Genomic DNA, 25368 nt, shown 5'->3' with positions numbered 1-25368 from the left:
CCAGATCCCTCTGCAATCTCTCCCTCCCTGCTAGCGTGCTCACCTCCCCCCAGATTTTGGTGTCATCAGCGAATTTAAACAGGTTACTTTCCACCCCACAGACCCCTGATCCTCCCCGAGCCTGCTTGCCCTTCCCATTTCCCCACCCTGCCACTAGCCTCTTCATTCTCACTTACCTGGTAGCGGGTTCCCAATTTTAATGCAATCTAACCTCCCCCTACCCTCCCCAAATGTCTGCAATTAGCCTGGTAGTAAATTATGAAGAAACACCAATAGGAGAGGCTATTCAGATTCCTTACCCCTGGCTACCCCAAATGTTGGTGTGTCTGCTGAGAGAAGGGCAATTAAAGAAAAAACAGGGTTTATTTCTAGCAAATAAGTTTAAAGCAGATGACTCCAGTTTTCCAAGGTTTTTATTTGTACCTCTCCTGGAATACAGCCCTGTACTTTCACTTCTACCGTGCACCTCACAGCAAACACATACTTTAGCATCCTTCTTACAGTTCAGCAATAAAGGGAGTTCACATTGCTCTCAACCCCAAAGGTTCAAGAAGTAGCAGGACACAGGGCAATATATGCTGTTTGTTCTTGATCTACAGGCCTGTCATGCTCTGCATTGTTGCTTAATAATATTAGTCTGAACCAAAGCAATGTCAGTTCATGCTCTCAAGAAATAGGGTCACCAACAGAACATGCAGATGAGATTAAACAGGGAATGTGGTTTGTGGAAGATACTGGAAACTTGCAAGTTTAGATTTGTAGCAGACTCATTCAGTGACTTATTGGTGGCATTGCTTAAGCCAATTATCAGGCTCTTCCTTGAAATTAGGTAGCATCTATAGAACCATGTTTAGCCCTAGAAAACAAGCCTATTTTGGAGGTCACCAGATTACACAGTCACATGCAAGATAGTCTGCTGGAATGTACTGTAGTTGTGCCTTCAATGAAGCACAAGACAACTGCGATAACTGTAGGATTTAGATAACAACATTTCAGGGACAAACAAAGAAATCACACCAGCAGAGCATGTTTGCTGCAAGCAGCAGCAGTAGCCACAGTTGTCTTTTGATGCACTTGACCAAAAAAGAAACCCAAATGATCAGACATACAAAAATGTGATGAGGAACAAAATCAGCTGAAAAGGGGCTTGTGAAACAAGCTGAGAGAGAGAAGATTAAGGGATCCCTTGCCAAATTAGTCACTGAAAGAAGCTTCTTCCAGGTTTTGTTTTTTATAGAATAGCCATATTGACTGTTCGTTATCTTCACAAAATGAAGCTTCCAAGGAAGAGGTAGGTAGAATACAGCAGAGAAGACAAGATGGAATGGAAAGGGGGTAGGAGGTGGCTGTCTAATGTTGAAACATCCAAAATCTGTTCCTAGTTTGCACTTATCCAGGCTCAGAACTTTTGTGCCTTGATTTATCCCAGCATAAACATAATATATCACAGCTATAAATACCTACCTGCAAGGATATTGTTTGTGTCAGTACTTTAAAGCTCTCTGAGATTCTTGGATGAAGCTTTACACTATACTGCACATAGTGAGAGATCCTAGCCACTTTTAAGTCCAAAGATATGGCTAAACAGAGAGACTAGAGGTGCACAATGTTACACTTCGCAATGTGTGATAAGTAAAAGTATTAGATGAATCTTTCATTCACTGGGAAAAAGCTGCCAATTTCCCCTCACCTATCAGAAATTAAGAATCTTAAGAAGCTTCCCTCCACCTCACCCCCAGAAATCAGGTTTTTGTTTCATGGCCTCTGCAGGTGCTGGGATCATAGTTCATTTCATTATTGGCTTAGCTGCAGAGGCTAAGAAATGAACTCACTTGCATAGTAGAACAACAACATAACTCTTAGCCAGGCCTTTATTGAACTGGGTAAAAATCATGAGCAACAGCACTAAAATATAACCCATAATTTGGGTGTTCAGACTTAGCCTGAAGTAACTGGTGATTAATTGTGTTTCATAGGGAACACATATCTGCTATCTGTGCTTTGAAAAATCTGAGGTTTTCCTTCCCATTTTTCTTTTGTGTTTAGTCCCAGAACATTTCTGCAAAGTACAATAGCACCTAAAGGTAAATGCTTAGTTATGATTTGAGTGATTATGAAATAATCTGTTTATGTGCTGATTTAGTTACCTTGTCTGATGTATGTTCCAGATTTTCTGTAAGAGCACATTTATTGTTAGGTGCCTTCAGTTGGTTCTTCTATATAATTATAATATTGCTCTAGAAATATAGCTAAATATAGCTCCTAGTATTTGCAAATGGCTTAATGTAGTGTTGAGCCTTTTAGATACACATCACTAAAACCTATTGTATCTGCACAGAGATGGGTGGAGGCAGACAAATGAACTAGTTATGAGCTAGATTCTGAGCATGTAATTATGTCAAGCACCACTTTGGGACCTTATTGCATTGTGCCCAGCCTATGTCAGTGCACAGGTCTGGGAAAGAATGTGCCTGTGTCTCTACAGTAGGATTTGGTACTAATTCAGGGGTGGGCAAAATGCGGCCCAGGGGCCGGATGCTGCCTGCCAGGCTATTCTATCTGGCCTGCGGGCCCTGCCCCAAAATTAAGACAATTAATATTTATCTGCCCAAGGCTGCCTTTCATGTGGCCCTTGATGGCTTGCCAAAACTCAGTAAGCTGCCCTCCGCCCAAGATAATTGTCCGCCCCTGTACTAGTTGGTCCTTGCACTTCTATGGACACGAGGGCTTAATGATGGTCGTACCAAAAATGCAAGCCTTTCCAAAGCAAGCAACTCCGCATTTCCCCAAGCTAAATCGTTCTCAAGAGAACTATTTACAAAGTTGCTGCAATGACAGCTGGCATTCTGGCCCCCATGCACATCCAGTCTGACTTCCTGGAGCCCCCTCCTACCATTTGCACTCCAAGCTCCGTGCAGGTTCTTCAGACCTTCAGTCTGAGTCTTCAGAACAAAACACAGCATCTGCACATAAAACTGGCCTTCTGGGCCTCCTGGGATAACATTTCTCAAAAGTGCCTACCTTTAAAGTCTCCCATTGAGGGCTGGCTGCTGGAATCCTTCTCAATCGACCAACGTTAGATCTCTCCTAGCAGCATTCATTCCCCCATCCCTTCCCTCCTATATAAAACCCTTTTCCTTCTGCCAGTCCATTCCTAGAATCTGCCAAAACAGGTTGTTGCTTACAAAAGCTCATGCCTCTCTGAACCAATTGGTCTCTAAAATCCCCTGCAGACATTGCATTTGTGGTGGGATATATGAGAGTTTCCCACTACAGTGGACAATGTGCCAGATCTTAAAGAAATTTGTCCCAGGATAAAAATGGGGGACCCATAACAAAGAAATTGCTGTTTAAACAGTGGCTTCTTTGTTACCAAGACAAATTTAACGTCTGGCCAGGGAGGGGGTTGTAGAAAGATTACTATGATCCCAGAGCGCTTTTGCTTTGCCAAGGGGAGAGAGGGAGTGAGAGAAGCTGGCTACCTGACAGCCTGCCCCAGGGTGAGCTTTCAGGGCTGCCACATCAATGATCAGTAGAGGCCCCAGTGTGCACTTCAGGAACCAGATCTCCAGTCAGCCATGATCCAGCTCCCAGGCCAAATAAAGGTCCCAGCATGCCTGCAACGGGAGTCCAGGCTCCAGGCATGCCAAAACCTTTAAAGGATGCAGGGGCTCCCTGCAAATGAAAGCAGAAGCTGATGGGGTATTCCTCCATCAGCTCTTGCTGCTGCTTGCAGGGAGCCCCCTCACCCTTACCTCCATGCATGCAGTGGCAACAGAGGCCAATGGGAGGGAAGGAGCCCCAAACTTGATCAATCCCTGCCACCACCAGAGGCTTGTAGGGAACTCCATTGCCCTTATTGCCGGGAGGATGGAGCTGCCTGCAGCCCAGAAGTTTTAAAGGGATGCTGGTGCTGGAACATCAGTGGGCCATTAAGGTTAAGTACAGATGGTCAGATAGTCCTAGGCTGAATTGATTCAATCTTCTCAGATTAGTCTAAAATGAGTAGATTGAACCAATAAGCAAGTGAACAGGCATTCACTTTTGATTCCAGAAATGCAGCCACATGCCTACAGTGGCCCAGGTCTGAAGCTGGGGGGTGCTAGAGCATGCCTCTTTGCTTGTCTGGAGCAGACAGCTTGGGCCAAGGCTATCCTGCCCACCTTGTGAGGAGGGTTTGTGAGGGGAGGTACAAACCATTAGGCCTGTGTAAAGCAGCCAGTATTCGCTTTGGATTTGGATTTGGCCAATTCAGAGGGACAGTGATTGACTTGGTGATTTGAAGCACTGTCCTGATTCGATTTGGCCAATTTGGATTAGGAGATTCGGCATTGATTCAGAGATTTGGCCATAGATTATAATGGGGAATCACAAAATACCTATAACTTTGTCATTTTTCTGCGGATTTGGATGAAAACAGCAGGGATGGTAGCCCCTTCTGAGGGCATTAAGCCTGCTAAGTTTCAAGGACATAGGTATAGGGGTTTCAGTGAAAGTGTACCTCAAACTGTTGAAAGCAAAACTCGTATCACTTGTGTGTGTTAAGGCAGAGCAGGATGAATGCAGCAGGGATGGTAGCCCCTCAAGTGGTCATGAGGCCTGCCAGGTTTCAGGTAGAGTGGTACAGCAGTTTCTGTGAAAGTGCAGCTTAAGTTTCTGAAAATAAATAAATAAAGCAAATAGGTGCAGAGTGAGGAAGGTGGCATTCACTCCATCTGCAGGTGGAGCTTGGGGAACCCCAGCAGCAGGAGATTCACCTTGAGGAATGTCAGTTGCTCCACCAAACCAGGATCCAAGGAGGTGCGGTGGGGTGTCACAACATCCCCAGCAATGTTAAATACCCTGTCGCTTAGAACACTGGTCGGTGGACAGGACAGGTATTCCTGGTCAACCATGGCCAGATCCTGCAACACCTCACTGTGGGTTGTCCAGTAGGCCAAGGAGTCACGCAGCAGTGGCTCCATGTCTTTGGTGAGATAGGCAGCCACCAAGGCCTCCACACTACCTGCCTAATAGTGGGGTCTGGTGCCTCTGGACCCCAGCATTGAAGCCATGCCCTTGGTCCACATTGGCAGTGGCTGTGGTGGAGGAGATTGGCTTGTGGCTGGAGTGCTGGCACGGGAAAGTGGATACCCATCTTCCACGTCCCCCTGCTTCTGCCCTTCTGCCTCCCTGACTCTGTTCACCAGCACCTCTGTCCAGTGATGGAGGGTTTTGCTGCTGCAGACACTCCCCTTCACTCTCAGGTCACACATGTCTGCCAGCACGTGGACTGTACTGGACCATAATGAAACCAGCCATTTTTTGATGCCCTCCTTCAGCTGCCTTACCAGTGTCTGCACCTCTGATGAAAGCAGCTTGCTCCAGCCAAGAACACTGATCCCCTGGAACTTCTCCATTTAATTCTTGATCTCCTTCACTGCAGGGATCACCTGGCTAAGGAGGGCATCACCAGTGCTTAAGGTCTTGGTGGCCTGAGGACCACCAAGATCTGGGAGATGGTACCCCACTCAGTTGTGTTAAGGGGGCTGTTGATTCCAACCTCCCTGAGCAAGGCCATCACATGGATGGCCTTCAATTGTTCAACCAGCCTCTCGAGCATCAGGTTTATGGAGTTCCAATGAGTGTCCACATCCTGCATGATTTTATTTTGCGGGATGCTCAGCTCTGCCTGTTTGTCCTGCGGCATCTTGCATCGCTTGATGCTCCGGTAGAAGTAGCCTGCCACGTTCCTGTATTTTGAAATGAGCTGGCTGGTAGTGATGTCGCCATCACTGGGAGCCCTGTCCCCCACCAAGGCATCCCTGACTATGAGGTGAAACTTGTAAGCCACACAGCGGATGCCAACAAAGTTGGCATCACACACTGCCTTGACCATATTGTCCCCATTGTTGGTGACCATGAACCCATGGGTGAGCTTGCCCTGCTCAGTGAGCAACCCCTGCACCATGTGGTTCATGGCCACCATGATCTCCCTTGCCATGTGGGACTCATCCATCACCTCCACTTGAAGGAGAGCCCACTGACACCCTGACTAATTGCACCAGTGCCCTGTGAGAGAGAGGTAGACGCGATTTCCACCCCGGCTGCTCCAGATTTCTGAGGTGAAGTGCAACTGTGGACCTGCCTTGAACAGATCCTCCCTCAAGTATTCCCTGCATGCCTCATACAGAGGCAGGGTGGCCTGCCTCTGCTTCTTGGGGATGGGGGGCTTTGGAGGGAGGGGAGGACTACTTTTTTGGCATGCTCCCAGTGGTGCGAGGCTGAAGAACAAGGGCAAGGGGGTGCTACCTCCTGAGATGCAGCGGCATCGCTGTGGTGGTGAAGTGTTTCAACTCCTTGCCACGACTGATCTGCTTTCAGCAGTGCTGGCAAGTAGCGTATCTGGGATCATCTGCCACCTCAAAATGATCCCACACTACACTATCTATCTGATTCTGGGTTGAGGGTGGGGATCCTGCCTTATCCACCTCCTCACCAGGCAGAGGCACAACAGGAGGAGGAGCTGAGCCACCTGCCCCCACAACCTCCTCCAAAGTGCCTTCCAGAGAAGGAGACCTGCCTCTAGGGGAACTTTGAGGGGTGTGGAGCAGAAACTCAGATTCCCCCTCCTTCTCCAGAATTTGCTTCACTATGGCGCTCAGCTCCCCTGTTTCCATATCCAGCACCTCCTCTGGCACTGGAAGGCTCATGCTGGGAGATGAAATTGGGGTGGAGAATGTTATGCTGCTGCTGGTCAGTGGTGTCAGTGGTGGTGTTGCAGGTGCAGGCACTGCTACCACCTCCTTGCTCCCGCTAGCAGCAGAAGACTCATGACTACCAGGAAAGAGGGTCCATTGGCTGGACTCGATGATCTTCCGAGGTCCCTTCCAGCCCTAATGTCTATGAAATCTGTGTTTGGGACGGGGGGAACTTGCATCTTTCTCTCCTCCCCCTCTCCCTCTGCAGCCAGAAGACCTGGCACCTGCCTTTCCAGCACACTTCATAATGTTTGGTGTGCTGCAGAATGTGTGTGTGTATGTGATATATGTTGTACTTTCCTGCATAGTGATAACACATGTCTGGGAAACGCATCTGTCAGGGAAAACACAGATTTCTTTTTGTGGGGGGGGAAGAATCAAGACAGACTAACATGAACAAATAAGAGGGTTTCAGGGGGAAAATAAGTTGAAAGGAATGGATAGGGATAACAATAGGGACTGTAGGCAAGGGAAAGTAGGAAAGGATTGGATATAACTTACAAGAAGAGAGACTAGCTAGCAAGAGACTAGCTAATGAGCCAGAGCCTTTCAGGCGCTACTGCTCCAAGAGAGAGACAGCTCACAAAAGGCACAGATCACTTCAGGCACAGCTTCATATGTTGTTTCTACGTCCTTCCCCCAGAGCACTGTGATTGGAAGGGAACTCAGAGAAAGATCACAGTCACTGGCCAGATGTCAATATCAGAGCAGTCTTTCCTCCCCCACCTCAGCCTTTTCCATTTATGGAAGATCACCCCATCCCCCTCCCTCTTCTCAGTTTCTGCTTGCTGCAAGCCTTCAAAATCTCTGAATCTCTCTGAATTGATTTGGAGGCTTCCGATTCAATTTGGACCTTTTAATGGATCTCCCGTTTTGATTCGGATTTGTAGATTCGGCTGCCGAATTGGGCCAAATCTCCTCCAGATTGATTCAGCTACTGAAGCTTTGCACAGCCCTACAAACCATCCTGGGATGCTGGGGGACTGTGAGTTAACTTAAATCTGGAGGGCATATGGGACAGAAGTTCAATAAACCAATTTAACCTAAATCAGTTAAGTATGATACTGCCTCCATCCAGGTTTATCTTAAACCAGTTTCGGTCATTTTGAAAGCAGTTTATGTGCACTGAACTTGTGTTCCAGATTTGAACCAGTTTCCTATCACTTATACTGGTTTATGTGTAGTTTCTGTCCCTAACCTAAAGCACCAAGATATTTAAAGGGCTCCGAGGGAACCTGAGACCACCTGGGCTTCTGGTCTGCCCAGGTGCCAGGCTCACAAGTCTGTCTGTGAGCCTGTCTGGCCTGTTGATAAGCTCTCCTGGGCATGGGGGGAACTGTGGAGCAGCCCCTGATTGTCCTTTGGCTGGAGAGTGCAGCAGAGAGCATAGCATGCTTTTGCTGTGCTCCACCTAAAGTGTTTTGAATGTGTGGCTGCCCATATTTATTTTAGCAGATCTACACATTTTGCAGACTATTACATGTGGCTTTATCAGTGTCTGAAACTGGTCTTTCTCCTTTACTCATTCACCTGCTGAGCTCTCCTATGTTTCAGGACCTGTCTTCTCCATCTGTCTCTCTCTTCTAACAGGAAGAAGGAAAAAAACTGTTAGTCTGAAGAAGCAGAAGGGAAGGGAAGGATCAAACAAGTCAGAGAGGAAGGCAGGAACATTCAACTACTGGCCCCAAGTACTTTGGAAGCTGATAAAAGCTGAATATGATCCCTCTATCTCAGACATACTCAGACACTCTCAGACTGCTTGAAGGCAGGTTCAGTAGTGTGGCTCAAAGCCAGGAGATTGCTAACGTCTAGCTTGAGGGCGTTTTTAGTACTAGAGTGTGTCAATTTATTTCTTCAAATAAAAGATACTTATACATTAGCAGGAAAGTAGAAAAGCTTTATAAAACTCTACATGCAAATGGAATTCAAGACAAATATCATCAGGTTATTTAAACGTTAGAGAGGTTCTTGATTTTTTTCCCCAGAAATATTTTAAAACACATTTTTATGAAAAAGAGCTATAGTACACACATGCACACTTGTATAAAATCACCAGGGAGACTGATGAATGAATTAGAAGACAGAAAAATAATCTCTTCTGGAAAATGGTCATTTTAATCTACTGCACCAGTGGTTCTCAACCTTTTTAGACTTAAGGAACTCCTTGTTGGACTCAGGGCACTCTTTGGAAAATGCCAGATCTTAACTTTCACTCACTTTTTGACTGCAGAAGAATAAAACAGCAATTCTGTTGCAAAGAGCTCAGAAAAACCACAACAGATCAGGATGTTTTTGACAGTATAGATTCCTATTTGAAATCCCTGTAAGTCAAGTTTTCACACTTCACAGTGCTAACATTGCATAGCACCCCACGGCACCCTGATTAAGAATCACCGTACCAAACATTTACAATGTTTTAAAATTTATTTACACAAGTTTTAGACTGGTGCATAACTATTGACTAAGGTTGGACTAAGATTGGACTAAAATTCTGTTTTATACCCTTGTAAGTGAGAGGAGAATTATTCCCAGTGCTTTTACAGGGAGAAATGTGCTCATCATGTTGTCTTTCATGATAATTTTGATTCTGAAAACTTGGATTTGGTCACTGTTTGGAAGTTAATATAAGGAAGAATCTACATTTTTACAAAATCTATGATGAATCAGGCCCTATTAAAATATGGAAATTATTCTGAAGTCTCTATGCAGAGATCATCATAAACAGACAAAGCAACTGGGATGTACTCTTTTCTTTTTAAGTGCCCTTGTTTACGATGGCATTTTGTTTCTCTTCATCTTTATTTGTAAGTACCAGGATTACCTCACTGGCGCTCTGATTTCAGCAAGTGGAGAGAGGTTTTCTTTTCCTCCTTTCCTCACTTCTATCTGATAAATGCCCATGACCATAATTCTGTGATTCTTGAATAAAAGAGGTGAGAAGCACATGTCCTTACCTATGAAGTCGGTAGTCCACACACAGATGACAGCCTGTGGTGGCACTGACAATCCATAGTTGGAGGTCATTACACACACACACACCCCTTTATTAGCCTGACAATGCATGAGCAGGCCTGTTTGATGATTATGTCCTTATGTACGGCAGTGACTGTAAAACACATTGTGCCTACACACATAGAGCATCTTTTGAAGAAAGCATAATTCAGCAAAATACTTGTCTCTCATAGAGCAGAGGGACTGTTTTATCTTCAAAGTGCATCATGAATGTGTAGGATGAGAATTTCAAGCCAGCCTGAATACTTAAAATTAATGGGAATTGAATAACTCTTTCTCCTTCACAGTCTTGACAAGCTCAGATGCAGTATTTCCTCAGATATTTTAGCAGTTGTTTTGAAAGATGCCACAGTGACAAGTGTGTTTTTAATTGCTATTGCAGACATTCACAGCCTGGTGCAATTCCCACCTCAGGAAAGCAGGCACGCAGATCGAGAACATTGAAGACGACTTCAGGAATGGCCTTAAATTGATGCTCCTCTTGGAGGTCATCTCAGGTTCGTTTCAAATAAAAACTTTTAATGCTCCTTGCATTTTAATCTAGAACTCCTCAGCGTACATATTATATGGCAGAAATTAATCCCATATAGGTTGGTTAGGAGAAATCCTGTTGTCAAGCAGCTGAGACCAACAAATCTGCACTTCGATACATAATTCTTACCAGTTCACTGCGAAATGAATGAGCTCTGAGGTTTATTTATTGAGTATCCTGAGTGAATTGATTGCTGCAGCTGCTCTGATGCTGAAAATAAAAACCTTAGTTTCCCGCTACTGTTAAAAGGTAGAAGAAATGGATGATTTGTCCACCTCACACTGACTTCCTTAATACATTTCTTTATGGGGTTCTCTCCCGCAGTTTTTTCTTGTGGATACTTAACATCAGGATTCTAAGTTCATATTTAGGAACCAAAAATAAGTGCCCTAATTTTAAGTGTTCATCATCCAACATCTCCCTTTGACTTATATTTAACTAGCTAATTCATCCTTTCCCCTTTCCATTTAAAAGGTGCAGCTGCCAATGGGGTCTGTAATAAATTGAGGAAGCTATGGGACATGGGGAGAGGGTGACCTAGTTGATGATGGAGGGGAAAGGGAGGGAGCATGGTAAAAAGAGCATTTCTAAGATATTTTTCGAGAAGACAATTTTGATACGTATTCATATATAATTACATTCTTGACCATTGGAAAAGACAAGATTGTGCAACTTTGGATACCAGGTGGTGGCAACATGGCCCTGAAATTAGTTGGTTTTCCAGCTGGGTTAGGTCTGAAGGTGGCAGTGATGCCTGCTGCAGCATCGTAAGGTCTGTGGGACTTGGATATGCTTAACTGTACAGATACTTGGATTCTGTCTGTTCCCCAGTGTACTCTTCTTTCATCTAGTGTATCTCTCAATCTTCTTCACTTCAGAAATCGTCAGGTTGGCTGAGATTTTACTTAGACAGGGGTAATATGGCTGTCTGATTTATATAATTCAGACTCACCTTGTAATCAGGCAGGAAAGGGTGATATACAGTGCAGAAGGGCTTCTGCCCTTCCTTTTTTAATATTCAACTACTCTAAAACAGCTATTAGCAGGAAAATGAAATTTGGAAAGTAAATGTATTCATATGTTTTTAAGGTATTTGGGGCAAATGTAAAAATATTTGTGAGGTTTTACTGCTGTACTAAAGAGATCAAAGCCTGTCACTTCTTCATTTGAATTTGCTCTTCGGGGTTTTGTTCAAAGGCACTTGACATTCTTTCAGAAAAATACCTGCAGGATAGCTGTTAGCTCTTAGACATCATATAGTGTACACACATTCTAAATTTTTCTATTCACTTGTGTGCCTGTAGCTAGGTGCCTGTAACAATAACATCACATTTGTTTTCCTACAGGAGAAAGACTACCAAAGCCAGACAGAGGAAAGATGCGCTTCCATAAAATAGCTAATGTCAACAAAGCCCTGGATTTTATCGCCAGCAAAGGAGTGAAACTTGTGTCAATTGGTGCAGAAGGTATGTGGAAGTACTTGCCAGCTGGCCTTGGTTGCCAGGCCCTTCATTTCCAAACAAATTTGATACAGGGACTTGGGACCAGGTTGTGCTGGTTCTTCTTTGACTCATAGATGTAGGGTTGGAAGGGACCTAAGTAGATCATCAAGTCCGACCCCCTGCCCTGGGCAGGAGAGAATACTGGGACCATATGGCCCCAGCTAGGTAATCGTCAAGCCTCCTCTTAAAGACCCCCAAGGTAGAAGCCAGCACCACTTCCCTTGGAAGTAGAAGGCACCACTTCCCTTAGAAGTATGTCCCTTGGACATAGAAGGCCCCCAAAACATCTGAATGTTGCTGGCTTCTCTGCAGTAGCGGGAGGACAAGAAGCAGAAACTTTACCGGCACATGGAAATGTTGGGCTTTGGCTGGGACTGTGGACTATAGAACAGGGGGAACCAACCGCCAAGTGGCACAGGTAACTTCTGTGCGTGGCATGCAGCAGGCGGGAGGGGACAGGCAGCACTACTGCAGAAGGACAGGGAGCAGAAAGCAGTGCAGCAGATCAGGCAGGTGAAGGGGATTGGAGTAGCACTTAGAGAGGGCATGGGTCTTAATTTGTGGCATGCCAGTCAAAAGGCCTAAAATGCCTTAGCTGCTGCTCATTCCTTTTTCCTGAAGATTAAGAGAATATTTGCCTCTTTCAGTGCCTTCCTATCTTTCAACATGCTGTTAAAAATGGTAGTTCTTTTAGAAATCAGATTCTAGACTGTACTTCATCCAGCCTTTCATGTTCATTTATTGAATACCTAGAGAGCAATCATTTATACAGGAAATGTATTGAGGTAATTGCTTTGTGATTGTGTTTTATTGCCATCTTGTTAATATGGTGAACTGTGCCTACTTAGTACCTAGAATATTCTTGATGGGATATCCTAGATGTTTGGTCCCAGATATCTTGTATTCTTTGCTGCACCATGGCTCAACCTCAACGGGAAGAGTGGACAGCACCCCCTGCCTCATCATAGCCTGATAGTTAAGACCCTCTCCTGGGAGGTGGAAGATGTGACTTTGAACTACCTAAGGCTCCAAAGAGCCTAAAACCAAGGTCTTCCATTTTTGGGAGTGACCTACTTCCCAAAATATTGGTGGTAGCAATGGCACCATGACTGCCACCTCTTCCTCCAGATATATTTCTGAATGAAAGTGGCTATGATTGCTATACTTTGCACTGAATGCAACACTGTTTATGTGGGCTATCTGTTTATGTGGGCCTGCTGACATGACTGCCTGTGAGCACTTAAGTGCAAGGGGTGTCCAGTCTGTGAATCCCAAATCCGGTTAAGTGTGAAACAGGTATTAGTAGGTTCATCTCTCCCAAGATGGTGACTGTTTTGGGTACATGCAGTGTCAGAACCATAGGAGTCTAAATAATGTTCCTGGTGAAAATGTAGACACTGAAAGAATCTTACTTACCTAAGTGATGAGATGGATTTTCTGCACGGCTTACTTGGCTTTATACACCTCAATTCCACATAAGTGCTTTTCAACATCTGGGACTAGGTCACTGGTGTTAAGCTTCTGAATCTGTGTGCAGTCACTTAAGGAAGTCCCCACAACCCCTCCTGGGTTTCAGTGTGAGTTGTTGGGGAAGTTTGTATTTCAAAAATCAGGTTGATTGAGTTTAGAGCCCAACTTTAATTATCTATTTTTGAAACTGTTGGCTATTCCTTTTAACAAGGCAAAGTATTTTTTAGAATTTTGTTTTTTAAGATAATGGGTCAAACTTTAAAAAAACACCTTGAACACAAGACATCATCCACAAACTGGATTGTGTTCAGAATGGCTCAAATTCAAATAGCTGCTTTCTGTTTACAATGCTGCTCCCTGAAGGTCCATTCATAGTGTCTGATGAAGTAATTTGTTGCTTATGAAAGATTATGCCTATCTGAATTTGTTAGTCTATAAAAGAGGCAAGGATTTTTTTGGATGATATCTTTTATTGGACCTGCGGCATGTTTGGGATAAAGGTAGAGAAGTTTTTGAATGCAAGACATTTTTCATCAGTTCTGAGGAGGAAAGCAAGCACAGTGTCATGCTGGGTTGTGGGTGGCCAGGTCTGGGGGTCGAAAGAAGCAACCAAGATCCAAGAGGGGTGTGTAGAGTCTGAATGTAGGGGAGCCTAGAAGCCAGAAGATCCATTTGGGGAACTGAATCGGAGGATCGGGCAGAGAATGGAGTCAGGAGGCTGGCCAGGTCAGGTATCTGGTTATCTGGGAGATCAAACCAGAGTCAGATTAGGGAGCCGAAGGGTCAGGCCAAACTCAGGATCTGTGGGCAAGCCAGGTTGGGTAGCTAAGTGAGGCAGCCTCAGTACAAGATGGAGCCTTGTTGCCTAGACACTTCCTCTTCTGGGTTTTAATAGTAGGGGGTAAAGGGTCCACTGATCCTGGCTGGCCACTCTGGTTGCAGGGAGTGAGCTGGATATCGGGTTCTGACCACCTCCCTCCAAGCTCATGCTCCATTATGGGCGTGACAGACTGGGATAAGTGGTCATACCAGGCAGGCTGAGGCCCCAGGTTCAAGGTCATGACCTGACATTACTTCCCCGACTCCCCTGCTCCTGCAACAATGGTGGGGGTAATTACTTGGGCCCATAAGCCACATAGGGAGGTTTGTGGAATTGTTATGGGCCAGGTTAGCACATTTCCCCCCACCTCCCCCCGCAACAGTTCACCAAACTTCCCGATGTGGGGTGGAGACTGGAGCGGGCAGGGCCCAAGCCCTGAGCTAAGTCCACAGCCCTGACTCCTGCCCTGGCCCTGGCCCACGCTGCACATGGGGGTTGGGGTCTCTGTAACACTCACTGCAGACCTGCCCACCCTGGCCATGATGGGCAGTGGTGGTGGCAGGAAAAAGTGGGACCTGGACTCCCACACCAGATCTGCCACCACCATTTATTGTGGCTGGGGCAGGCAGGTCTGGAGCAGATGCTGCAGGGACCCCAACCCCCCGCTTGGACTGGGGCTGGGGTCTGCACTCAGCCCAGGACTTGGGCCCTGCCCACATGGGAATGGGTTTGATGGTGGCAGCAGCTAAAAGGAGCCACTGCCACAGGGGATGCCAGGAAATGGAGTCCAGCTGTGGACGTGCTCCAGGCCCGCTGCATGCCTGGGGGCAGTAGAACATGCCATTGGCCAGATGGTGCCTGCACCAGGTGGGACTGAGGGACCCACCACAGGTTAGACAAAGTCCTTCTGGGGGCTGGATCTGGCCTGTGGGCCATATTTTTCTCACCCCTGACCTAGGGAACCCTAGCCCAGGCTTTCCTGGGTGGTCTTCATGAAAATTTTTTGCCAGATCAGCAGCATGGATGTTTTCTGCAGGCTTCCTCAGGCTCCCACATGCATTCGTCTGGCCTGTAACCCTCACAGTCTAGTAATAATACAGAATAATTTTCCTCACCTTTGTCTTGAGTCTAGAATCTCTTGAAGTAAGTATTCTTCTTGTCCTTGAACAATTATGGATGGTAGAGGAAGCTGAGATTAACGAAGGAGTGAGTTTTCCATGTAGGGCTTGAACAGGGACATCTGAAATACCAGGTGGATTTTGAGTGTTGGTGGGAGTTGCAATTCATTTGTGACCAGCTTAATTTGTTGGGTAATACAAAACATACTGATGTACCTGTGATCCAGATACTGCAAGGGCCAGCAGGTGTGGAAGTATGTGGTTGACAGCCATACCTTTTGTCCTACTGACTAAGCAGGCCCTGCTGATCTGTGTGTTCTTTGTATGCTTCTTTTGTCTTTTCTAGATGCACTTCTAATTTTGGACCTCTTGCCCATGTTGTACCCAGTATTTGGCCACAGCTTTATCCAGGGTGACAAGTAGGGTAGGGTGTAGCTAGGGTGGAATCCATAATTAGCAAAGAATGGGCTTTATTCAGTCAAGGCATGAGTGGCGTTTTTGTAGGCAAACTCTACAAGTGCTAGCGGGGGGCTTTTTCATTCTGCTGGAAATTGAGGTAACACTGAAGCTACTGTTCCAGAATCTGATTTGTTCTCTCAGCTTGACTGCTTGTGGGTCGTATACGGATGAGAGCTGGGCATGGACCCTGAGCAGGTGCAAAGCCTCACAAGTGAAACTCGGGAAATGAACTGGAGCTCATAATTGGATGTTGTGCAGTCTGGGAGACCATGAAGGTGAAGACCATATGATCTAGCCATAATTGGGCAGTGTCTTTGGCCAGGGCAGACCTGTGCATGGGATAAAGTTAGACATTTTGGTTAACTGATCTATCACTATCAGGATCATAGAATACCCATTGGATTCAGGTATCTCTACAGTAAAGTCCAGTGAAATAGCAAACCAGGGTTAAGGGAGAGGGGAAAACAGGAGGATGGAGGAGCCACAAGTTTTTTATGTGAGTTTTTTAGTGCAGGCACAAAGATCACAGGAGTGGATGAAATCTTGGACTGTCTCATGCAGGCACGGCCAGCAGAAGTAGTGGACAACCAATTGGTAGGTCTTTTTCATGTATGGGTGGCCTGCCAACAGCAAGTCTTGGCTTTTGTGAAGAACTGTCAATCTGGCCAGACCTGGAGGTGCAGAAATCCTGCCCTGAGTGAATATGATCCCCTTCTGTGCCTGGAAGGGTGTTGTGAGAGGGCGGTCTGCTCCATGGGGAGGGAATTTCTCTAGATGGATAGCAACTCCAACCAAGGTCTGCAGATCCATTGGTATCATGGCACCAATGGTAGAGTGAATACTTACGTGGAGTTCTTCCCTTTATAGTATTTGGTGTCAGATAGTTGTATTTTGGGTCCATTGATATAATCTTCAGGGGTGTACTCCTGCTCCCTCTGTGCAAAAATTAAGTTTGTTTCCTACCTATGGGGACTTTTTACCATCTTGCACCATCTACACTTTTCCCAGAGCCTGACGAAGGGACTTTGATCCCAAAAGCTTGCAGAAAAGGATGATTTTCTTGCCATTTTCCAGTTGGTCTAATAAAAAGTATCATTTTGGAACTAAGAGTTCTAGTTTTTTGTATGTCTTGATATAATCTTGACAGTTGAGGATGACTACAGCTCCACCTTTATCCTCTGGTTTGATTACTATTTCACTTCTGGATGTTAGGGAGTCTATGGGTTTTTTCTGAGGAAGAGAGTTTGTTGTGATCCTGGCTTTGCTGAGAATTTGGCTGTTACCTTTCTTCCTGAAGCAGCCAATAAATTAGTTCATGGTGTGGTTACATCCTCTGGGAGATGTCCAGTCTGATGTTTAATTATTGCTTTTTTTCTCAGTTGTGGCAGGAAGGTTGTCAGAGCCTGGAGGTGTTTCTATCCTGGGTGTGGAAGTATTCCTTCAGGCAAGGTCTGCAGAAGAATTCTTTTAATTCTCCATGTATTAGTATCTCCTCAGGTTGCTTCTCTGGAAAGAAGCTCAGGCCTTTAAAGAATACAGATATTTCAGAATGGGATAGAGGGTGCTGTGACCAGTTTATGATGTTGGTCTTTTTGGTACTGCTGCCTTGATTCCTTCCTATGTTGCTGTTGCACTGTCTGTGAGAGGTCTACTGTTGTAATAGCTGCTTCCACTTGGATGGCCGTCTCTTGTGTATTTTTAGTAGTACATTTGCGTCTGCAGCATAGTAGCTGTGTGTGTCTCCAAGTTAATATCTCTTAGTTTAGTAGCTTAGGTAAGTATGTCTTGTTTATGTTGATCCTTTTTGGAGTAGGTTAGGTGAAGAAGATGGTTTCTCAGTATTTCTGAAGTTCTCCTGCATTGTTTTGTTGCATATATAGAGCTAGAAGGTTGAAGATGACGAATCCTCTTAGGATATTACGTTAGTTTATAAGGATACTTTTACACATGCTCTGAGGTTGGGGTGTGCAGCGCTTCAATTAGACTGGCTCTGAGAGCCAGTCTAATTAAAGCTCCACTGTGTCTCCTGTATCAGTGTCCCTGAACTTTAAAATGGCAGCGAGCTTCAGTTTAAGTGCCCCCACTGCCATTTTTAAGTGCAGGAATGCTGATATGCTTGCAAATACCGTGCTCCAGCAGACTCAGTTAATCAAGTCTGCTCCAACGTGTTGGAATTCCAGCACATCGGAGCAGCCTTCGTGCTCATGTATAGACATCCTAAGGTGCCAATTTGTCCTTTCTTCTGTCTGACTTCAGACTAAGGTGGCTAAGTACCTTTCTCTGATCCTGTATAGTGTAACTAAGCTATAGTGTAAGTGAGAAGCAGACCTAGGCTGAACACCCAGGAGATCTAGCTTAGTTCTGCTGAAAACCCTCTCTTTTTCTTTCTTCTTGTAAAATGAGAGTAATAGTTGTGAAACTACATATTAATATTTGAAAACTTTCAAATTCTTCTCTTTTCTCTAGAATACTTATGATACAATTTTGTGTATGTGAGTTCTGGAGTGAACTGAAAAATAAGGATTCTAGTTCTCCCAAAATAAAGAAGGGAAATGTACACACAAATATAAAAATTACTTTGGGGACAATATTTTTGGTGGCTTGTGGAGGAAGAGAAAAAGATCTTTTTTTTAATATCACATTAGCATTTTTAGCAGTTTAACAACTTCCTTGTCCTGATTTTTTTTTGTATTCTTTCCTTGTTCTTCACACATTTTTGGCTCTTTTTCACCTAAAGAGACCAAAAAGATGAAGCTGGCAACTAGTGTGAATATTCCATCAGGAACAGTATGAGGAGAGAAACTGCTGTAGCCAGTGAAAGCAAAAAAATTCCTTGCATAGCTACTGCAAAATAATTATACAGTGATTATGCAAATTCATGTACTGATTGTCAGCCAATCAGCAATGCCCCCCTGAGTACTGCAATTCATCTACTGTACATTTTGAGAAATGAAAAAAATGACTATAGTAATTATTCGGATCAGAGACATGCTGCATTTTGAGTTCAAGGAAATGCATAAGTTGTGGGGGGGGCATGGAAATAGAAATCAATTATTATCTGGCTATATTTGATTGACTGAGAAGGTTCAAGTTCTGTATAATTTATGGAGCATTTCAGAAGATTGATCATTTTTCTGGCCAATATGATGGCAATGCTTATGTCCCATGAAGTCTGTGAGCAGGGAAGGAAAACCCCTGAAAAAATTAGGAGGAACTCCTGAGAGTGAAGTGGAAAAATAATAAACTGGTAATCTTTTTAGCATTAATTATTGCATTATTAAAACATATGTACAATGTCTGGAGCTAGATTCTCAAACTACAGAGCTGCCATTTGAATGATATAAGTGCATGTGCCTATTAACAAGACATTTTTAATATATGCCTGAAAAATATATACCAAACAGTGCATATACCCAAGTGCTTTCTTGTTGTTGTTGTTTTTTAAATTAAATCCCTCATAACTTGGTCAAACCAAAAGTGGCAACTAAAAGGTGCAACTACATCCTGTGGCATGTTTTCAAACACGCTTAGTAACAAGTAGCTTCCAGTGTTCTTAGCTGGGGCTGCTGACTGCCAGGCATTTTTGAAAATCTGGCCTCAGCTATGGACTATGGGTAATATTTTTTAAAGCATCTTGGTAATTTAGGAGTTGTTTAAAATATGCAAAAATGGTTTTTTTTCACTTGCTTTGCAAGGTTGTTTTTATTCAAACTTTCAAACTTTCCCCTTCAGCCAAAGATTCATCCTATAGAAAACTCAGCCCCAAAAGTGAAAGCTTTAGAAAGATGCAATTAACTGAACAAAAGCCATTTACTATGAAGGTGTTAGGTCACTGTAACCATAAGTAATTTTCAAGCTTATCACAATTGAAACAGAAGCATGATCCTGTCGAAAAAGTAACTAAAAGAAGCTCTTTGTAACTAAGAACTGTATTGCTAACTGTGTAACAAATGATTAGAGCATGATTAAAGTAAGACAATACGTAGCAAACCATATTTCATTAATTCTATGGTTTCTTTTTGTTTAACTTAGAAATTGTTGATGGCAATGTGAAAATGACCCTGGGTATGATCTGGACTATCATCCTTCGCTTTGCTATTCAGGATATTTCTGTAGAAGGTAAGAATATGCCTCTGGCTTTCTTAAAATTGTTGGGACAATGTTATGTCAACCTGAGTTGATATGGTTTGGTTTAAAACATTATTTTAGACACATCACTGAAAACTGAGGTGACACATTTGTAAAGTGAATTGTGTGGTAGAGTTGGTGGCATTAAGAACAAAAGTCCTCTGATTATTCACTGAAAAAGATGCAGTGAGATACCCCTGCTGCCAATTAGATCAGTGTTTGGGGACACGGTCATTTCACCCTTACCACAGCACAGGCCACAGACGGTATTTTTATAAGGTCCTATCTAAGTTACAGCAGCCTTCCTGGGATGCCATCTGGACTTCAAGCTATCTGGAATTTATGCAGTAATGTACTCTGGGGTCCTGCCATTTATCACCCTTTCAATTCAGGATGCGGACTGCCAATTTACCTCTTTGCCTCATATTTGCAACTCCCTCTTGCCTCTGACTGCAGCACTGCAGTTTGATCTACCTTCATCCCTGCCCTTCTCTTGGCCATCTCTGATTTGTTATAGGTTCAAATCTTCTAGGAACAAAGCCACGCAGTACAGGTTCCTGGGTAATGGCACACCTTTATTGGGCATGCTGGTGGTAAGCAGAGAAGCATTACTAGGAGTAGATGGCAGACAGGAGAGCTTGATTAGCACAAGATGAAGGGTTGTTAACACCTATGGAGTGAAGAGATGAGCAGGGATCAAGTAGCTAATAATGAACCATGGAGTCAGTTGCTTCTTCAGCTCTGCCTGAATAGAAATGCCACTGTTCCTGACAGCTTGTTTGTTTTAAATTTTGAATGAAGCAGGAATGAAAGGGGTCTGCAACTGCACCATCAGACCCCTCCCCGCTCTCTTCTGGATCCACCCTCACTTCCATCTACCCTGCTTCTGCCATTTCCCCATTATCTTGCCAGCTTTTACACTTCCTGCCTTCTGAAGCAAATACCTATATCTCTTCACTTCTTTGCAAATCTCACCTGAATAGGTATATTTTCTTCCTTATTAACTATATATCTCTCTTTAAATCAGTTCTGAATATGCAAAAGGTGCTAGACTTTTGTGCATGAGTTATAGGATGGACTTAAGAGAACCAGCTGTAGAGTCAGAAGTAATTCAGCTTTAGTGGTCCATTCAGCCCTTGCCTCATGTTGAGCCTGTCAACAAAGCTGCAAACTGTTCTGTGTTCTGTGACATGCATACCTGTCTACTGGGAAATGGATTGAAACCTCCAACATATTCCATGCAGCCCCCTGAATAAATGACAGTTATTAATGAATTCTAGGTTGCGAACTTAAAATGTTAGGAAATGGTCTGGGCTCCTTTTCAGTCTCCTGTTTTCTCTCTGGTGTCCCGTACAGAGACCTCTGCTAAAGAAGGGCTGCTGCTGTGGTGTCAAAGGAAAACTGCTCCTTACAGAAATGTGAACATTCAGAACTTCCACCTCAGGTAAAATCCCACGGGGTTTGATCAACTAAACATGCTTTGAGTCAGATTTTGCTCACAGTTTTGTACAGCTGTAAGTGAAAGCGTAATTTGACCCTTACCCATGAACCAAGACTTTTGTCCTCTTCTGCTGCACCCTCATAGTATGAGTTTTGTTAGCAGAATTGCATTTTTAATATAACTTGGCGTTTGGGGCAAAATGCTCTTAGCTTTTTTCAATGGTTACTATATAAAAATCAGCATTTGTCCAAAGTGACCACACAATGGTATTGGATGAATAGCTTCTATTCTAGGAACACTCCTGACTTTCTAATGGCAGCCTCTGAATGTCATTATTAGAGCCTTAGGAGCCAAATTCCAGTTTGATGTGTGTAATACTATCAACACTTATTCCATTATGGTGAATCACCCTTATTTGTACAGTCTGACATTATGTTAATGGCTTCCACAAAGTGCTGAAAATGTGACTCAAAAGAAAAACAGAACACTTCAAACAAATCCAGTACTGGAAACAAGTTCATTAGCATTACTTGAATTGGAGACAGAAGGGATGGCTCAGCCTCTTTTTTGTTTATTTAATGAAAATCTGCCTCTGACTTCCAGGTCACAGGCACGTTGCCTATATTAGCAGCTTCACATCAATTGTGGCCTTGGCTATTCAGATGACCTGGCTCACCAACACACGAACCCTGGAGTGAGTTCTGCTCAAAGAGCAATGTAGTTGTGATCAGATTCCTTATTAAAGGGCTATTCCATCTTAGTTTCCATTGCCTTGGTCTTCATATAATTCATACAGAGACCTACAGTTTATAAATATTTTAGAACAAATAAAATGTATTAATTTATTTATTCTGTTGCTTTAAATGAATCAGAATGTGATATGGTGTATTCTGCAGGAATAGATAACGGCTGATTTCGGTAGAGCATCATGCAGACATGGGCAGCCATCCATAGGTTCCAAACCTTAATGTTTAAATTTGCATATTTTGCCTTTCATACTCTGTAGAGAATAAACAACCCTCCCATTCCTCCAGAGCCCTGATTTACATTTGCATTCAAAGCAGCAGATATGTTTTCTTCAGTTCTTGCTTCTAAGCTTATGTCCTAAAGGATTTTATTGTCGTATACTATATGTTACTACATAGAGAATATGTTTTTATCATAGTTTGATGCTTAGGGCCACTGGATTCATAGGGTCACTGAACTCTTAGGTTCATTTGATTTTGACTTTTGAGTAACAGAAAGTATTTTAGCAATTGCATTAATTTTTTATTTAAGAATTGTCTCTTGCTTGTGCATGGTGATTAACACAACTTCTGAAGTCTTCTGGTATCATCTCAGCTGCAATAGCTATTTTTCAGGCCCGGAACTTATGCTTGTAAATTAGCTCTGAAAGGTTGCCAAAAGGCAGATTTTTAATGGCTCCATTTGTAAAGGTTGTCTCCAGAGTCAGTGTTGTCAGTTCTGATTCTGAGGTGTACGGAGCATCTGAAACTTCTCAGGATGTCATCCTCCCGCTGTACTCAGCCTTGGTGAGGCTGCAGCCGGAGTACTGCATCCAATTCTGGGCTCCACAATTTAAAAAGGATGTGGAGAAGCTTGAGAGAGTCCAGAGGAGAGCCACGCACATGATCAGAGGGCAGGAGAACAGGCCTTATGATGAGAGGCTGAGAGCCATGGGACTCTTCAGCCAGGAAGAGCGCAGGCTCAGGGGTGACCTGGTGGCTGCCTATAAGTACATAAGGGGTGTGCATCAGGATCTGGGGGAATGTCTGTTCACCAGAGCGCTCCAAGGGATGACAAGGTCCAATGGTCACAAACTCCTCCAAAATCGTTTCAGGCTAGACATAAGGAAGAACTTCTTTACTGTCCGAGCCCCCAAGGCCTGGAACAGACTGCTGCCAGAGGTGGTGCAAGCACTTATTCTGGACTCCTTTAAGAGACATTTGGACATTTATCTTGCTGGGATCCTATGACCCCTGCTGACTTCCTTCCCCAGGAGCAGGGGGCTGGACTCGATAATCTCCTGAGGTCCCTTCCAGCCTCATGTCTATGAAATGTATGAAACTTGTAGTGTTGTCAGTAGGAAGTGCAGGTGTGCTGAGCAGATTTCAGGATAAGATCCATCTTATATAGAGTGTATATAAATAAATTAAGTCTGTTTTCCATCATGACTGTACATTCCTTTATGAAAAATATATTTATGATATTATAATTTTATCTTATTGATGATGTTGGAAAAATCCCTTGGTTGAATAAGATCTCTTGGAAGATTCATCTAGACTTCATTCTTTCATTGTCATTATGAACATGTACTTCCATTTAGGTAAAGGGAGATTATGCACAGCCACTGAAAGACAAACAACTCTGTTTTGTCTGAGGGCATCAAATAGATTCATCTCAGAGCTTTTTTGCATAGTATTATACTGTATAAGGGCCAAGAACATGATATGGGGTGTTGGTTGTAGCTGTGTTGGTCTAAGGACATAGGCAGACAAGATTGTTTGGGTAAATGTAATATCTTTTATTATACAAAGTAAATTGTTGAAAGAGTTATTCTTTGCAAGCTTTTAGGCTTGTGTTTGTGCCTGAAAGCTTGCAAAGAACAATTTTTCCAACTATTTAGTTGGTCTAATAAAACATATCATATTTACTCAAAAAACCTTGTCTGCGAATAGCATGATCAGGAATACAAAGATTGAAGAAGAGTCCATACACAGCTTAATAATTGCCCTGCTGTAAGGAGACATCATTACCTGGATATACCAGAGGAGCATACAACTAAGCCTTGAGCAAACTGCAAACTGTAAAATGTCATGTTTGTATTAACTTATTTTTCCCTTTATTTTTCTATTGTTGCAAAGCTGGAAAGATGGCCTTGGATTATGTGCACTTATCCACAGACACCGACCTGATCTTATTGACTACTCCAAGCTAAATAAGGTCATCAGTCTGAGTGGCAGAGCATGTTGTCCTGCAGTGATTTGGTTCACTTCCTGTTTGCTTAGCATGTTCCCTGAAGGATGAGCTGAGGTGTACTTACTAACTCTGACTGGCCTTGCAACCTCCTGCCAAAACTGATCTTGAGGAAAAAAGGAAACCATTCGCCCCATGAACACATGCACGCATTCATCAGGATTATGATTATTAAAAAGTTATACTGTAGCCTCCAAGGGTGTACAATGATAAAAAGGCAGTCAATTGATTATTTTTATTATAACATATGCTTGGCTTGATCCTCTGCAAGTAAGCAACTTGTGCACTCCTTTACACCAGTGCGAAGTAGGTATCAAATTTCTAATGAACTGGCGTTTTCCAGTCACATTGATGATAATGTTCTATACCCTCCTTTCAGTGGTGAAAATGACTGTGCAAGTTGCAGAACAGTCAAGAATCAGGCCCATGGTTATGTTGGAAGTTTCTTTAGAGTAAATAATGCTTTTGGGAAATAACTAGACCTAGAAATCAAAAGCTATGAAGCAATATTCATTGCTTGTTATTTTACTTCTACCAAAATTTCACCCATATCCCTACAATTCCAGACAAAACAAGTACCTTAACATCACTGGATCTCAAAACATGGAGAGCTTAATAGTATCACAAAACAGAATGTAGAGGGCCCAGATGGCTTGATCAGACTGTGGTGGAAACTGGTGATTTTACTGGTTTTGAAACTGTACAAAAGGAAGGAAAGAGAAAAAAATAGTAATGATCTCAGCTATCAGGTCTGGGACACTGGTGGCTCTTGGGAATGTAGGTAAGCACAAGTCTCAGGTTTGCTGAGGGAAGTGGCAAATGAACAATGCTAGAAGAAAAAGTGAAATACTGTAAATTTCTCCTTTGGGCAATTTCCTGTGCTCTGAAATAAGACTGTCTTGACATGCCCTCCAATTCCAGTCAGGTAAAAAGTTCACCATGGTCTTAATTTGTTCAACACTACATTCATTTGCGAGAGAGACTGCTAAATCACAGGGCAGATTTTCCATTTCTTCTCCTTCTTATGATAAATTGGTTTTAGCTGTTATGGGAAAGCCTTTTAAAACAAGAATTAAAAATATTTTAAAAGCTTGTTCTGTTTTATGATTATTAAAAAGTTAGACTGTAGCCTCTAAAGGTATACAATGATAAAAATGCAGTCAATTGATT

The 25368-nt window shown here is 43.4% G+C and overlaps 1 protein-coding gene across 8 annotated transcripts in view; it reads left to right on the top strand.

Moving 5' to 3' along the window:
* Window positions 1-25368, top strand: part of ACTN2 (actinin alpha 2) — a 153341-nt gene that overhangs the window by 71224 nt on the left and 56749 nt on the right. For all 8 annotated transcript variants that reach the window (XM_019527467.1, XM_019527473.1, XM_019527472.1 and 5 more), the window contains 5 exons: window positions 10135-10249; window positions 11631-11750; window positions 19686-19772; window positions 21138-21225; window positions 24087-24165. In XM_019527467.1, the coding sequence (XP_019383012.1) occupies window positions 10135-10249; window positions 11631-11750; window positions 19686-19772; window positions 21138-21225; window positions 24087-24165 (489 nt within the window). The remainder of the gene's footprint in view (window positions 1-10134; window positions 10250-11630; window positions 11751-19685; window positions 19773-21137; window positions 21226-24086; window positions 24166-25368) is intronic.

The sequence above is a fragment of the Gavialis gangeticus genome, unplaced genomic scaffold, assembly GCF_001723915.1.
Source record: "Gavialis gangeticus isolate Ggan-Ray unplaced genomic scaffold, GavGan_comp1, whole genome shotgun sequence".
NCBI classification, from domain to species: Eukaryota; Metazoa; Chordata; order Crocodylia; family Gavialidae; genus Gavialis; species Gavialis gangeticus.
This window is presented reverse-complemented; position numbering and strand designations above follow the sequence as displayed.